The sequence below is a fragment of the Theobroma umbraticum genome, unplaced genomic scaffold, assembly GCF_002168275.2.
Source record: "Theobroma umbraticum cultivar Fairchild unplaced genomic scaffold, ASM216827v3 scaffold_4.1, whole genome shotgun sequence".
Taxonomy (NCBI): Eukaryota; Viridiplantae; Streptophyta; class Magnoliopsida; order Malvales; family Malvaceae; genus Theobroma; species Theobroma umbraticum.
Window position 1 is genome coordinate 7,741,742 of NW_018397258.1, and position 16,461 is coordinate 7,758,202.

The 16,461-nt window shown below is 33.5% G+C and overlaps 1 protein-coding gene across 1 annotated transcript; it reads right to left on the reverse strand.

Moving 5' to 3' along the window:
- Positions 1-11,447: 11,447 nt before the first annotated feature.
- Positions 11,448-16,398, reverse strand: LOC110413868 (alpha/beta-Hydrolases superfamily protein). Its single transcript, XM_021424866.2, has 8 exons — positions 16,281-16,398; positions 15,707-16,021; positions 15,298-15,497; positions 14,848-15,198; positions 14,473-14,673; positions 14,249-14,319; positions 12,193-12,332; positions 11,448-11,890 (listed from the first exon to the last, which is right to left on the reverse strand). The coding sequence occupies exons 1-8, from the start codon at positions 16,330-16,332 to the stop codon at positions 11,547-11,549; spliced, it is 1,674 nt and encodes a 557-aa protein (XP_021280541.2). The 5' UTR covers positions 16,333-16,398; the 3' UTR covers positions 11,448-11,546.
- Between the last annotated feature and the right edge of the window lie 63 nt (positions 16,399-16,461).

A 16,461-nucleotide genomic window follows, 5' to 3' on the forward strand; every position in this document is an offset into this window, starting at 1 on the left:
TGGTTTATTTTCCTTCTGTTCTTAGAGAGAACTTTGAGCAAGCATTATCACCAGGGGCTTATAAACACCAGAGGAAGAGGGAGGTGGATCATTTAATAATCAATTCTTTATTACATTTGGTCCCCTTATTGGGCTACATATATCTTTATTTTTCCTTTTAAAACCCCTCTTCCACCCCTTTCATCTAATTTTTATATTTTCAAATGAGATTCCATTTCGTATCCTTATACGACAAAAGAACTAGCACAAACCAAAGCCATTTTGTTTTGCAATTGATGATTGGATTTATTACTAGTTATTTTATGGTTTCGTTTGGTTCTTCTCTGATAACTGCAAGTACTTTTGTTGGGTGTACACTGATCACCTATGAGTGAATGAAGATTTATCCATTCCAGGGTGATTAACAAGTTAAAAAAGCAATTAATTAAGGGGAAAACATACAGTTTTAAGCACTTGCCATTAATTGTTTTCCCTGAGTGATTTCAATTTGTTTCCTTTGTAATAAAACAACAGGCGGAGAATTACCATAGACAAACTTGTCAAGTAATTTAATTTGTTTGTTTTTGCGTCTTGACTTTTCCTTTCAGCTCTATGGTGTTTTAAGGTTAACTGGGAGATACATTGTAGGAGCAGCTCAGATTAGTTGTCGTGTATATAAAGATAGAGGTGGCAATGGGTCAGATGCAATTAAATTGAGCATTGAGATAAACATTCCATCCATCACCCAACTTGTTGCGTCATTGCGTGTATTATTCTCACTTGTAGACCTTCATCTTCTCTTCCCTTGCTTGAATTTCTTTAATTAAGCTATGAAATAGGTTGAAAATTACTGGACAATAAATTAATAATATGCCAACAGCATACCCATATCACAGAAACAAATACTACTGACAATATTAAAATACTTGGGTTTCGAATTTGAAAACAAATTTTCTTTTAATTCATAATTCGGGGGATAAGATTCTGTCTTATTATTAACTTTTTAGTTTTTAGGGGCCTTCTGGAGGCTTATCCTCTGAGTCTACACCATAAAATATATGCTATTGCCGTGAATGTTATATGTGATCGAGAACAACTCAATTTCAGCAACTATCCTGACGGTCTGCATGCTACATATATATATATATATATATATATATATATATATATATAGATAGATAGAGAGAGAGAGAGAGAGAGGTTCTGAACCCTGATCTCATCTAAATTAAGCTTGCCTTGAGATTTAAAACTTTTTACTAGTTTTACCCTCTGTCTCTGATCTCAAGCATGGTCATGCTGGCTTTGAATTGAATTATCCAGATTCCCATTATCACTGTAAACTTTGCACACTCAAAGGTTACAATTTAATCCTTAGGAAGAAAAAGTAGTTGAATAGGGGACAAACAATAGGTAGGACAAATAAGAACCAATTGGTATTGGCAGTTTAACTGAACCCTTCTAACATGTGGAGATCACTTTATAATAATATGATCTGAAATTTGCAGCACGCATGTGTGGCTCATTAGTTAAATATGCGAATCAGAGGAAGGTTCAGTCAGAGGCAGTTGATCAGCTAGCTGATGACAGTAGCACATATATCAACTTGATTGGAGATTAAATATAGTGACACTCCTTTCTATCCCAAAAACAAAATGAATAAGAAATTCTTAGAAGGGAATTGTCTCATTTTGGTGATTTGAAAGATTTTATATATGGCCTTAATTAGAGGTCCCTGCCCTACTCATACTCCTACTCCAGACATGATTACGATCTATAGGTTTGAAGTAGCGGTCCCTCTCCTTTGCTATGATCCACCTGAAAATGGACTTAGGTATTCCTATGATTAGAAACATCCCATGGTTAAAAATATATCATATATATTCCTAATTTGATACCAGGAATTTATTTATGTGGATAAATCTTGAAGACTTACTTATATATAAATATTTTAAATTTAATAAAAATAATACAATAAATATACTTATTTATTAATTCGAACAGATATCTTATAATATATATATATATAACCTTTTTAATTATGGTTGTAGCAAATATACATTTAGAAGTCAAAATTACCATCCAATAAAGTTTGATGTGGATTTCTAGTGGCACAAACTAGTATGATATGGGGTTCTTTTACCGAAATTAACAAAGAAATCAAAGAATATATAGTAATATATAGAGTATCTGTTCTGTTCCATCTTTGTTGGCAAAAATCAAAAGTCCATGATTATGTTAATAATGTTGATTAAGGACAAATATATTGTAAATTTCAGACATGAAATGGTGGATTACTTCTTAAATACTGGTCAAGTACAGATAATGAGAGAGCAAAAGGAAAGAAAGCATATATTCCAAAAATGAATGGAACAAAAGATAGTGACACTGGAATACAACAGTTGAGGAAGGGGAAGAACGAATAGGATGGAGGGAGAGAGAGGGGCTTCATTTTTTCCTTTCTAGTGTTTGATTAGTTTAAGTATAGCAGGTCAGGGCTTGTCGAGCAATACAGTATTATCATCATTAACTAATCTTAATATATAATCATTAATCACTTTCAATCACTTTCCCCGGTCACACATAGGCAACAACATGTAGACCTTGCCCAATTGTGCACCTTAGGCCCCACACCCAACCCCTAATAATGACATCCATCCCCAACTTGACATCTTCAATTCCACACCCCCCTTTGTCTCTGTCGTTTCTAAGTGAACCCCTCAGTAAAACAAAATTGTTGCTTTTTATCTTTCAAGACTTTAGAAATCTTGGAGCAGAGCTTGAAATATTGCTTAGATTAGATATTTCCTTGTCACGGAGGTTATAAAGGTTACTAATTAATGTTCATAAAGTTGAAGACCCAAACCATGTTTTTTACTTGAAAGTGAAATTATCCCAACTATTCTCTCTTATTCTCCCAACTTAATTAAAATTAGGAATAGTTGTAAAGTTCCTTTGATTGTCTAAAATATGAAACATATTGACCACTTATTTCCTGTCAACAAATAGAATTTATTTGATTGTCCAAAATATCAAGTATTTCAGATAGCATTTTTCTTTGATCAAATAATATTTGGGATAAGTGATTTGACATTTATATCTCGATATTCATGTGAAACTTAAACTCTACCACTTATAATTAAATTATCAAGAAAAAGAAGATATATGACAGCAAAGGTGTGGGGTACTATCATAAAACCAACGTTTAATTAAGTTTCTAATCACAATACCAAAAAAAAGAAAAGAAAGATTTTAATAAAATAAGATAGGATTATGACAAGGCTAATCTAATAAGCAGAATTGGAGAACAGAAGTGGACGTATAGACAAGGGTTTGTGCATGGCATCGACCTGATTGGCTGCCATTATCCCACCATCGGAAATTAATGGCTTTTTAAGTCATGTGTACTTGTTGGCCACTTAACCAGGAAAAAGGAGGAGTTATCCTTGGGGACAAGAAGGCATGTTTTAATTGATTTTATGGGGATTATTAAAATATTAATCTCCTTTAGACAATAATGTAGGAGGGTTCAACTAATCTCAAAAGCAGCAATAAAACAACAAAAAAACCCCTCATGTGTTGGTAAATTTTGTTACGGCTTTGAAATTTTAGTATTTAAAATGGCAAAAGATCGAAAGAAACCCCCTCCTCATAAGGCCCTTTTGGGGTTTCAAAGAGACTTTTTTATTTTATTTTATTTTATTTCTTTTTAGAATAATTAGGCCAACCCAAATACTTTATCTTCCATTGCCTGCTTGTAGAGCTGTTGTAATTATAGGAATCACTCTTAGTAAATACTAATTATTTAAGAGACATTCAGATTATTTTCTTCCTTATCTTTTTTACATTTTAGAAGAAAGTAATGATTTTATACCTTCGAACTAATGAGAATTATATTATTTGACATATAATTTTGGTTGATTTTAATTTCTGTAAGTAGTCATTTATTACGTTTAAAACTTGTGATTGTGATGATATTACGCTACTTTTCAATGACGACTCAAGTCTATAAGGGCATTACTGTTGAATAGAATATATATACAATAATCTATACATTATATGTGTTAATTGGTATGTTTATATATATATATATATATATCTTAATAAATTAAGTAGAAAATATTTGTAAACCTTAATATTCCATTAGTTTAATAAGTTTTGTGAATCAACAGGACTTGTATAATTGGCGGCCGCTGGAAATGGAATCAAGCCCTAGTCTTTAATGAGCATTATTAGTTCTTCTCTGTATATATATATATATTTTGCTTTTGTGTGATTAAAACGTTAGTTATTTACCAACTTACTTTTGTTTACAGACTTTTGCATCTCATCGTGTTTAAAAATATGGAGACATTTAGCATTGAACCATGTTTGGGTGTCGGAAAGTATTATAAGTTGTACCACTTCCAAAGACATGTATGCAGTCGACAGTCTACAAAAGTTGAGCGGTACACATTTTATTCGAGTGTTTCTTAATTAATGTTCCTTGGTTTTCTCTTTTCCATGAGCTATCACATGATTCAAAGGGATTGCCATTTGCCATGTAATTAATTAGTGATTTTTTTAGGTTAACAAGATCAATACTCATCATTAAAGTTCTACGAGTAACGGCCTCTTTATTCGAAGACAATGAAATCAAGAATATATATATCGAACCAACACATTGATCTCAGGTCAAGTGGATTACAATGTCATTAAGCCTTTAAATAATCTACATTATTCCATAGTCATTGGTTAAACTCTAATTTTCTGCATATATTAAACCAATCTTACATTTGCTTTATCGATTGTGTTTGGTTGAGTTTATATAAATTAATTCTCATGAATTAAATTAAATATATAAAATAATCAAACAACACATTCCCTAGCTAGCTGTACTAAAACACTCACTGATGGCATGGTAAAAAAAAAATGTATGTTCCCTTGGGAGACCATGGGAAAAAGGCAAATGATATTGAAGGAAAATGGGAGGAGTTAAAGAGACGCCGCGTGGATGTATGTCTGTGGCGTACACGTACATCCCCCCACCATGCATCTTCCAATGTGCGACCCATGTTCCATACACAAATCCGTACCCTTCACCAACTTTTCTTTTATAAACAAGAGAAGAGAAGAGAGGAAAGCATCTGCCCAATTCCAAATCTTGTTCCTAGTTTTTGCACTGTGTTGAACTCCCGTTTTCACACACACCATATTATCTTTTATTTTCTCAATCACTCCACCTACTCAGTAGTGAATTTCAGGACCAACATATTTTTCTTTTCTTCAAATAGTCATTTTTATTAATACGAAAAGTTTATGCAACATCAAAGTTCACAACTATGAATTGAAAAAAAACATTAAATAAAAAATACACTTAATACAAAAACATCTTCCACAATATAAAATAAATTACATTAACTCCTTTGTACATGAAACCACAAAGACAAAAACATTCTGCATATTTCTCCTATATATTGAGTGTATCAATGTCGATTTTTGCTTCATATATCCAATCACTAGCAATACACACCGAACAAATTGAGTCGATCTACTTCAATTTTTGCAAACACATTAACTAATGATTAAAAGATTTAATTACTTGTATATGACTTCGCCAATCGTTCTCTACAATATGATAATATCAGTAAAAACTTTTTACAAAGCTCATACAATGAGATAATTGAAGATAAGAGCTAATCAAGAGAGAGATTGTCACTAATAAAATTAGAATCCAAAATCACTTGTTGTCTAAATAAACATACTTATCAATTGATTCAAGCTATAAAATTATATACATATATATTTAGGAGGCTACTTATATTTATCTACTTTCACATTTTATTGTGATACACACACTCACACGATGGTTTGATAAAGAGCAATCTCCTTTTGCTTTGAAAGGAAAAAAGAAAGATAAAAGAGCAATGAGAGTAAGCGGCGTAATATATTAAGCACACAAAGCTGGCAATACACTTTAATTAAACTTTGGTAGTAATTTTTTATATTTTCACCAAAGATTTCACCATCAAAGAAGCTTCTGATCGGGCAATTATCCGTGTGAAAAAGAAAATAAAAAGAAACCCTTAAATATTTGCTTTATCAGACAACAACTCTGCAGGAATATAAGATAAAGAAATGATTAATTTCTCGGGCTGTGTTGCTGCAACCAATTATTTGCTACCACCTAGCCGATTAAATGGAATCTCCATAATGAATGCTTGTCAGCCTAAAAGTAAAAACAAGAATGTGACAAGGTGGTTCAAATTCTGAGAAGCAAATTACTTTTAATGCTAAAACTTTGCCCAACATATGTTTTCTTCATTGGACTATGTACGTAGTTAACACATTTCATGGTTTATAAGACTGAGTTTGAATCATTAGTTTTAAACTATAAAATCTCATTTTTAGTAAAATTTATTAATAATTATTAAATAAAACTTAAGTTAGGTATGATTTTAAAATAATTTATAAAATCTCATTTTTAATTAATTTGTATCAATAAATACTCAATCAGTCATTGATTTTTTTTTTTCATAAATTTAATGAGCCAGAATGAATTTATTCTAATTAAATCACAATTACAACCGATTTGATGGAAAAAATGATTTATAACGAAAATCGAATCAATCCTTCTAATCATCAAGTTGTTTTTTCGGGTTTAATAACTATACTTTCATGCTCTTTCCTTCTTTTAACCTTTGAATTTCTACTTAAATAAAAAATTTAGTCATATTGAGAGAAGCACACTGTATGATTACAAAAGATGGTTCTATATTGATCTTTTTTCCTTTTTTTTTTATGAAGCATGAAAATTGGAGTAGCCACCTAGTTCCGCAAAATGCTATTTTGTTTAAATCCAAATTGCTTTATCTAAACCCATCATCTAAAATCATCATATTAAATTAATTAAAGTGACATAAGCATGCATATTTTCCTTTATTTTTCCCTTTCATAATTGGTCTATTAAAGTATTCGCATAAAAAAATAAAGTGCTAGGTACAGGTGGCTAGCAGAGTCAAATCCCATACAGAAATCAAAACAAAGAAAACAAATTTATTTACAGAATTACGGAACAATAAAAAAAGGGGGGGGGGGGGGGTAGAAGGCATAAACAATTGAAAAAGTAATTGATAAAAAGCAAACAAAAATATAAAAGCCAAAAAAGAGTGAGAGAAAAGAGCAGGCAAAGCCGTTACAATTTACTAACTCCTCGGGATTGCGGTGCACGTGCACATTTAACCAAAAGAAAAGCACACACACTTTGATCAGTTGATTCTGACGTTGACACGCCACACGAGTGGAAGTGAGGGCACTGTTTTTTACACGTGCGGGCCCCACTCTTCACGTCACCACCACTCGCTAACGATAAATAAGGGTCATTCCCATAAAGCAAATTTATTTTAAGAAACCAAAAAAAAAAAAAAAGAAGAAAAACAGAGAATTTGTTGGCAAATTGAACCAAAATGTTACAAGAACAACTAGGAAAGAGGCAAAAACTCTGTTTAAACTAATTAAAGTAATCTTGGTTTTTACTATTATTATTTTTTATTATTAAGTACGAATTTTATTTTATTTTATTTTAATCTTGGGTGATGTGATGATGTATAGTAAAATTAATGTTCCATATTCTGATTTGAAGTGACTTAGAGCTATTTCTTAGTGATTAGAATAAGAAGAAGCAAAGGCGGTGAAAAGTTTATAATTAAAATGATTGTGTAATCATTATTAATTATAGATGTTAATGACTATTTTGTAATCTACAACTATATATTGTATGACTCGATTAAATAAGACTAATATACTTTATGATCAGATTTGAATTAAAACACTTAAAAAATAACAAGTGCTACACCTGTTGATATTTTTATAATGTTAATTCATCTAAATAATAAAAATTTTAAAAAATAAATAAAAAGCTGTGTACTAATAGTGTCAATAAGGATGTTTCTTTCGTTATATTTGTAGTGTGAGCTTAAACTAAAAAAAAAAAAAGATTAAACAGTAGACAATAATAAGTGCTCATTATTTGACAAAAATTTTCTAACCTTGCAAACAATATATCCCAATAATTTATTATATTTAACAAAAGCTTGAACTCCATCCTACATAAATGAATTTACATATATATATATATATATATTACAAAAAAAGATGATAACTCTTTATCCATCTTTTCACCAGCCTCAAGTCAAGTTAAAACTCAAAACAAGCATTTCAAACTTTAGGAATGAATCACTAGGTATTAGGCTGCTATTTGCTATATTCAGAGCTTTTTCCGTCCTGTGACCTTTTAATGGAGACAACAAAGGTCTATGTCATCTTAGTAATTTAGGGTTTTGTTTATTTTTGGGTGCATTAAATATTTTCTGTGGGAGGCCAAGACTCGAGACTAGAACTATTTTTGCCTCATCAAACAATACAAAGGCTAAGCTACATTGAAATGTTGCAATGTTCTTCCAACAATTAGCAACATCCATGCATTATTATGTCTCAACTGTTTTGGGAAAATTTTCCAGGATTTTGGAGCGGCGCTTTGCTCCTTGAATTTTCTCTCTATACTTTCAAATCAAAATTCAGTGATCCATCCCTTCTTGTCTTCCCCGAATGACAAGTGGTCCGAATACCAACATTTTTCAAATGACCAATACAAGTTATGAACAAAATAAAAAAATATTAGAAAAACCACAAGCTTAAGTTATATATAGCTCTCTATACAAAACCTAGGTGGAGGAAAGGCAAGTTTTAGTTGATGGACAAAGACCATGTTGGAGAATGATGCTAACATTTGCATCCCTGTAAAGACCAGTCAACCCGACACCCACGTTGCATATGGGGCCATTCTACGTGTTAATGGATGCATTACAAGAAAACTAGGGTTTCTTTATTCCAATTAGTTATTAATTTCTACATATTGGTCTCACAATTAATAGAAGCCTTATCTTCCATAATTTAATCACAGAATTCCCTAGAGTATCTAACACATTTATAATGTCTTTTTTTCTTTTTTAAGTTGGTGTTTTATTGATGGAAAAAGCTAGAATGCCATGTTAAGTCTTAAACTTAATGAAGTAAAAGACTCCTTGACATAGAAACTAGCTTTGCAGGAGTCGGAACTGTATAATTACAACCCAAACCAAGCTGCTCAAACGTATCTGGTAGCATCCTCAGACAAAAGGAAACAGTCCCTATACAAAAAGTTTTAGCTGCATCCTATAATGTCTTAATGTGGCCTCTCTATATGCATATATCATCTCTTATTAAAATAGCAAGAATCGGACAAAAAACCATGCTTAAATATAATTAATTTGATCTAAATTCCTACACCATGGATTAAGTCTCTATCAAAGCCTGGATTTAATAAGGGTATTAAGATGTTAACTTGCATGTGAGTTATGACTTACTCTAGACGTTCAAACATCAATTTCGATCCCAAACATTTTGAGTAGAGACGAAAATGTCGTTGCATGATGATTAAGAAACACAAGCAGAAAGCTTCATTTTCACAATTATATATATAAAAGTCTTGTTGTGTTTTGGTTTTTTTCCTCCCTTTTTAAAGTGTAATTGGGAGGCCTGGATTCAGTCATTCAAGTTTTATAAAAGTTTTGGATGTACTTTGAATAGGGAGCAAGATTTCAAAGTCCAAACCATAAAATAGGGGCCAATAGTCTCTAGGTAGCTTAACAGTTAGGGCCATGAATCGTCATTGCAAGAGGGGTTAGCCACAAGGAAGAAAAAAAGAAAGAAAGAAATTAGAAAGTGAAAGAGATGGTTTTGTTATTGTCTAATGTCTATTCAAGGAAACTAATGGAGACGATTCTATTTTGCCTCGACCATGGACTGATTAAACTTTATAGCTAAGAAAGTTATTCACAGGTGGAGACAACCTGGAGAAGGCAATGAGATTTAGTCTAAGACACAAGTTAATAACTTATTTGACCGAAAAAAGTAACCTGTCATAATGGGATAAATCTGGTCCTACAGCTTTGTCTGAATGTGTATAATAGTTGGTTTCTAGTTTCATTTTTAAAATTTAGACAAGTTATGGTTTTGCTTCAAAGCTGAGAAATTATTTCTGGGTATATTGACCAATGAAGAATGGAAAGCCCCACCACAACTCTTATCTTCACTGCTTCTTATATGAATTTTCCAGCATTTTTTCTTTGGATCTTGGACTTTGAAGTACACACAACTTTCTTCCGACCAGAATATATATATATATATGTTTATCCCAATGCTTTGTTAATAATACATACTTTCGGGATGATTCTGAAATGGGCTGGCAATGTGTCCAAAAGTGCAGTCCTTGACAAACCTGTTGCTTAATGAACATGATAAAATATCAAATATGGATATAAAAATGTACAATTCTGATTCCCTAACGTTTCCTTCCACATAACAAATCCTCACTCTTTGTATGGAAAAGTTGATCCAGCATTTGCTCTAGAAAATATCAGAGAAAAGCACAGAAATTTTGTTGGGGTGCAAACAAGTGACCCAACTCAAGTAAGAAGAAAAATGTCATTCTTTGAAGATGAAGACAAGCAACAAACGCGGAAGGGCCAGTTTGGAGTTGAACGTCTCTTTTCTCAGAATAAGGAACAAATAGGACGCTTCCAAAAGTGTAGTCAATACTATTTAAATTTTTATCGAGGTCTTTATTTATTTTTTGTTAAATTATTGTTAGGTACATTGAGGAAAATGTGTCCTTTAAGCAAAAATTGTTTACTGCACCCAAGCTTTCTTTATATGGATATTTATGCGTACCAGGTGTGGTTTTCCACTTTACCTTGGATGCTACACCACCCTAGGATATAGCCCAAGGTGCAATTGACTACCGCCAATTTCTGCTCAGCCATACCTTTTTTCAGGTAGGTAATGGTGGGGAAGCTTGTGATCATTATTTATGAAATATAATATCATATATTGGATAGCTTACATTCCTTTATAAAAGAAATCTCCATGCTAACACTTAAATTCGTTTCAGGCTAGGCAAGCGCAACCACTAGAATATTTCTGGAAGAATTTCTCAACTTCACTGCAGCGCAGGAAGGGCAGGGCTTTTTGATAAAGCAGGGGATACACTAGGGTTGTAACCTTGGAGGTAGCCCCCAATAACAATATTGGCCAGGTCTCAAACCCGCTTTCAAGCACACATTACAACTTCCTATAAAAGCATTTCTCCAAGAACCAGCATCCGCTTAAGCAAAGAGAGGTGCAGGCTATTGCAAACGATGGAAAATTTAACCTGCAGTAGCCATCCCTTCGCCCAACAGTACGGCGACTAGCAAGGGTGTCGCATTTGAGGAAATTTAAGCGCTTGGCAGCACGCCCTTCCATAAGGGCATACGACTCGAATAATTTTCATAGAAAACAGAAAAAGAGAATTCGTTTTTCAGATTTTACCTCGGAGATACGTTTTACCAATACTAAAGATCAATTGGATAATGAACACATTACAAACGGTATAATTGCCCCTGCACTATACCTTTCTCTGCAAAAATGCATGGAACTGCCTAAATATGAACATACGATTATTGACAATTTACAGATCGTTAAAAAAGTTAAAACGTTTAGCATGATCCTATCTAAATGCCTCCATCATGGGACATAGGCAAACCTTTCAGTACATCTCGTAAAGCGTAATAGTGGCTATCACATCTGTGGTCTGAGAGTAAGTTGCTTGAGAGCACTATCCTCTGGAAATGTTCACCTGGATGTCTCCTCCAAAGACTGAAATATTCCCCGCCCCTGTTATTGCTGCTTTCAGCACGATTATCTATATTCCTCTTCAGATAGTAAACAGTCCCTGGAACAAATAACTCCTCTGGCACTGCACGGGCACCTTCATCTTTTTGAAGTTCAGCAACATTTGTCCTTTTCGATTTAGAGGCCAAAGGGACCAAAGTTGATTCCTTTTCGATGGGACTGTCTGCTCAAATAGATCAAAATAGCATATGTTAAAGAAAGACACAAAGTTTGCAAATTAAAGCTTGGTTTTTTATACATGCCTTCTCCAAGGTGACTACACAACTTCCTAGAGAGCCATTAAGTATGAAAAGAAATATGGGCAAGAGAATGCAGTGAACTATGATAACAATATTAAGGGCATTATATAGCAGGTTAGAAAACCTACCATATTGACAGCAGTTATCAAATAAGGAAGATTTCAAAGTAACAAGACATGCAATTTATAGTTGGGTGCTACAACTAGATTATGGGTGCTACACTTACCAGAAAATTCTTTCTTGCTTTTGAAATTTGCATAATCAGCAAGTTTCCGAGCTACATCTTGTACAGAGGATACAACCTGTTTTGCATTTGTAACCAGATCTATTACGTTTTTCCAGTCTGCTTTCTCCACCACACTCATCCTGTAAAGACGGAGGAATGAAATTAACCTTTTCGTTGTCACAATTTCTATGGGCATCTAATTTCCACTTGAAACACCAAGATACATTTAACGTGCCGACAAAGAATAACCACTTCTATACAAGACATAATAATTATTAAAATATATAAGAAAACAATCAGTTGCTTGATGCAGCTTATTGTACCATCTCCTCTAGCTACTATTTTACATTCATGCACACAATAAACCAGCAACTTTGAATAACTGGAAAACACTTGATAAAACAAACAGGTTAAGTTCACCCCATAAAGTACTCCTACACGTTCAGTACAAATATTTTCTGAATATGAAAGTTCCCTGATCTTACTCAGATACAAAATGCTAAGAACTCAAGCTCCACTTCTCAATAAAAGCACTAGTGTTAACAGTGTTTTTTGTTGAGGAAACTGAAATAAAAAATATTCAACAAATCCTTTTGTTTGGATAACATAGGGAGGTGAGCTCTATAAAACTGGAAATAAAGAAACGAGAATATCATTCTAATTTTTACAGCTCTATAATTATGAGCATCAAGGTTATGAACATCGAGTGGATAGAAACTTCTATCATCATAGAATCACCGCATCACTTCTTTTAACTCCAAAAAGTTGGAAAGAACTTTAACTTACATCAAACTCATTTCTCTTCATTTCTCTCTTACTCTTCACCTCTATTACAACTTACATTGCCAAACAAACAGTTCAATAGCCCCCAATTCCCTCATATGGTTCATAAAAACCTATAAAAGAACTTTTAGTAGCAAAGAACCAATGCAACATGGTTCAATATACTGTAGCAGATTTTATTTGTAAGGATGTTTATGTTAGATTTCTTTCTTTTTTGGTCAGAAAAGAAAAATTCATTCAAAGCAAAAACAGTAGGGGAATATCCTCTGGGTCATCAGCCCTTAGGAAAAGAAATACCGATCCTCAGCTAAAACATTTAACAAAATGCAATCAGGGGCAGCTGAAAAACAGCAACATTTTCCTCTTGATTGACTCCATGCTTTGCAAGCTGGTCAGTGCATTGTAATCATTATTTATTTTAAGGGCTAGGATTGATTTTTATTAGGTAGGGATAACAATGATAGAGAAGAACAAGCCATTCTTTCTAATTCGTGGCCTTAGAAACCATGAGACGGAGCCCCTTTCAGCTGCATATTGATTTTTTATCGCTCTTTTGTTTCAGTCTCTCTATCACGCTCCACCTTTTTTTTTTCATAAATCAACTCTAGAAACAAGAATGATAAATTTTGCTTCTCTTGACATCACTTGAACCACTCATAATGTATTTTCTAAACAAAATTTAACAGCAGGATAATAAGTTTCCTTTTCCTTAACCACAGATTACCTTCACGTAACAAGGCAATTGGCCTATGTTTTAGACATTGATATAATTCCAAGGAATTAGGCACACGGAAGTAAACATAAAAAAATTGGGCATATCAATTAAAAAATGATCATCAATGTAACATTTTGTTATTTTAAACTGACACATTATTTAAAATTAAAAGGAAAGCATATAAGGGTAATCAATTATTTTAGAGAACCAGGATTAGGTTGGCCATTAAAGGTTTATCTGAGGAGAATTAAAAGGAAAACAAAATGATTTTGCCTTTCAACATCATCAAAATGACAAAAAAACTTTAAATCCTAAATAAGCGAGTTAAAAGTTAGCTAATATTCAAGCTGTTCGAAATTTAAATGCAAGCTGTTTTGTTATGAAAATGATCCCCTGACATCAATGATAAATAGGGTTTGTAGGATTTCTGCTACTCACAATGCTTTTATCCTCTTAGTAAGCATCTACTTTCATGAGGTTCTTTTGTTTTTCAAGTCTCATAAATTAAACATCAGGAGAAAAATACAAATGTTAATCAGACAACATTTGCATGCTTACCAGTCTGTTTGAAGAATTTCATTCCTCAGCCTTGCTAGAGATGATGTACTCAGTCTAGGGACAATGTCATCCTGCATGCAAGGAAAAACATAAATCATTGAGAAAATGAAGTCAAAAGATATCCAACAAGGAAAACTACTAAACTGGGATACTCCAATTTGATAGAAGAAAATTTTTCAATACAAGAAGCTTCTACAATGTACAAGTAGATGAATTGGGCTTACCTGCATTACAATAGTTGTCACGAAATCAGAGCAATTTTCAGCAAGTTCTTTGGAAACACAAGGAGGAGTTGCATATCCAACAGCAGAGACAATGTCAGGGCTAAACCCCAGCTCCTTTTGTGACTTTTTACGTAGCATTATTGCTAGTAAAGAAGCTGTTGCAGCTCCAAGAGAATGCCCCACCAGCCTTAACCTAAATCCCTGTAAATGAATTAGGCTCACTACAACTATGAAAACAAAACTTTGGGTTTAAATTAGAAGTACAGTAGAAGGGGAGGAGCAGGGCAGGCATCAAGAGGGCGGGGGCAGGGGTATTCAGAAAAGCCTAAAACAGAATCAAAATATCGCAAAAGAGACACAATAAAATTTAGCCACCTCATATTTCTCCAAGCACTTTCTTATCGTTCCTATTTCATGGTGAAGAAACCAACGAGCAGCTTCAGCTGTGCCAAAGTGAGTTGAATAGCCTTCAAATGTGACCTCTCCATCACTTGAAGAAACAATATCAGTTATAAGGTCATAAACAGTATGAGTTCCACGGATTCCAAATATTACAAGTTTCTTCCGGGAATCAATTCCTATATAATATCCAGGCCTCATTACACTGGAGTTCTTTACAAATTTCAAAACATTGCATTCTCTAAGCATGCTGGTCCTTGCAAGGATGGCAGCATTATCCTTATAACATCCTTTTGCTAATTCAATATGGTATATCAGATCTTGGACCTACATCACAAAACCATCTTAATAAGGTTCTTTGTCATACCTATCTGAAAAATAAAAAACTCTTTGCAGAGGCACTTAATACAAGGGTTCAGCAATTACAATTGAATCCGATGTGATCTTTACACCATTAACATCCTCAAATGGATTCAAAGACGCCTGCTGAAGGTAAATAAGATATAGGCCTATGGTAAGATCACTCAAGCTCCAACCTTCAATTCCAATTTTACTACGCTGAATGCTTGATATGATTTCTGAAACAGATCGAGTGCTAGGTGGGGCTTTATCTCCTACATCATTTCCTGCAATATTCGAATTAAATTAAATCGACCCTCTAAACCACAAAGCCAGATTGGAAAAGACTAGAGTGACAAATGGCTATTCAAAATGCGACGAAACTTTATAACTAGTTATTAAATGCTTATATTCATGATCTCCAGTTTCCAATCAGAAAATGCGGTAATCAATTTAGCTAACAAGATTATGGGACATGAATCAACATAAAACAGACCTATTGGCAGAGCCCACCTACACAATTGAAGAGCTGGCTCAAGAGCCTTTGTGAGCCAAGCAAGCTCTAATTTCCACTTGGTATCACCAATATAATCTTCATCACCGGAACTATATTTGAATAATCTGGTATCATAACCTGCTTTCTCATTAACTTCAGGCTTCAAAGAAACTTGAGCCGCATCTTTTGCCTCTTTCTCTTTGTTTAGTTCTTTTATTCCGTCTGCTTTTGACCATTGTGACTGACACCGGTTAAGAATACCGTACACAAATCTACCATAAAGTTTCTGTCTTTTAATCAAAATGTTGGTATAGTCTGCACCCGAGCCACCAAAAAAAAAACCCAATATTAAAAAAAAAACAAAACAAGAAAGATTGAATGTTTCCTCGTAAAGCTTCAAGAATTCTTACTCTGTTGCTATCAAAACTGCACAAAAGTTAAGATTTTTACTAACAGTTTGGTTTTCAGTCAAAAACCCACAGAGCAATTGCATTAGAAATGACAATGGGTGAAATTTAAGTTTTCAAAAATATAAAGAGGTGGACTAAAAAAATAGCTGAAGCATAATACTTACAGAGATTGCGTAAGAAGCGTTTGGCAAATTGGTTAGCCATTACCCACGACATAAGAAAACAGAAAAGGTAGAGGTAGCAGATATAAACGGTGGTTCTTAAAGAACCTGACACGTGGCGCTTGGCCCATGCTCCATGGCGGCGAAAACTCTAGCAGAGCCAAGGCGAAGGTTGTTCCGAAGA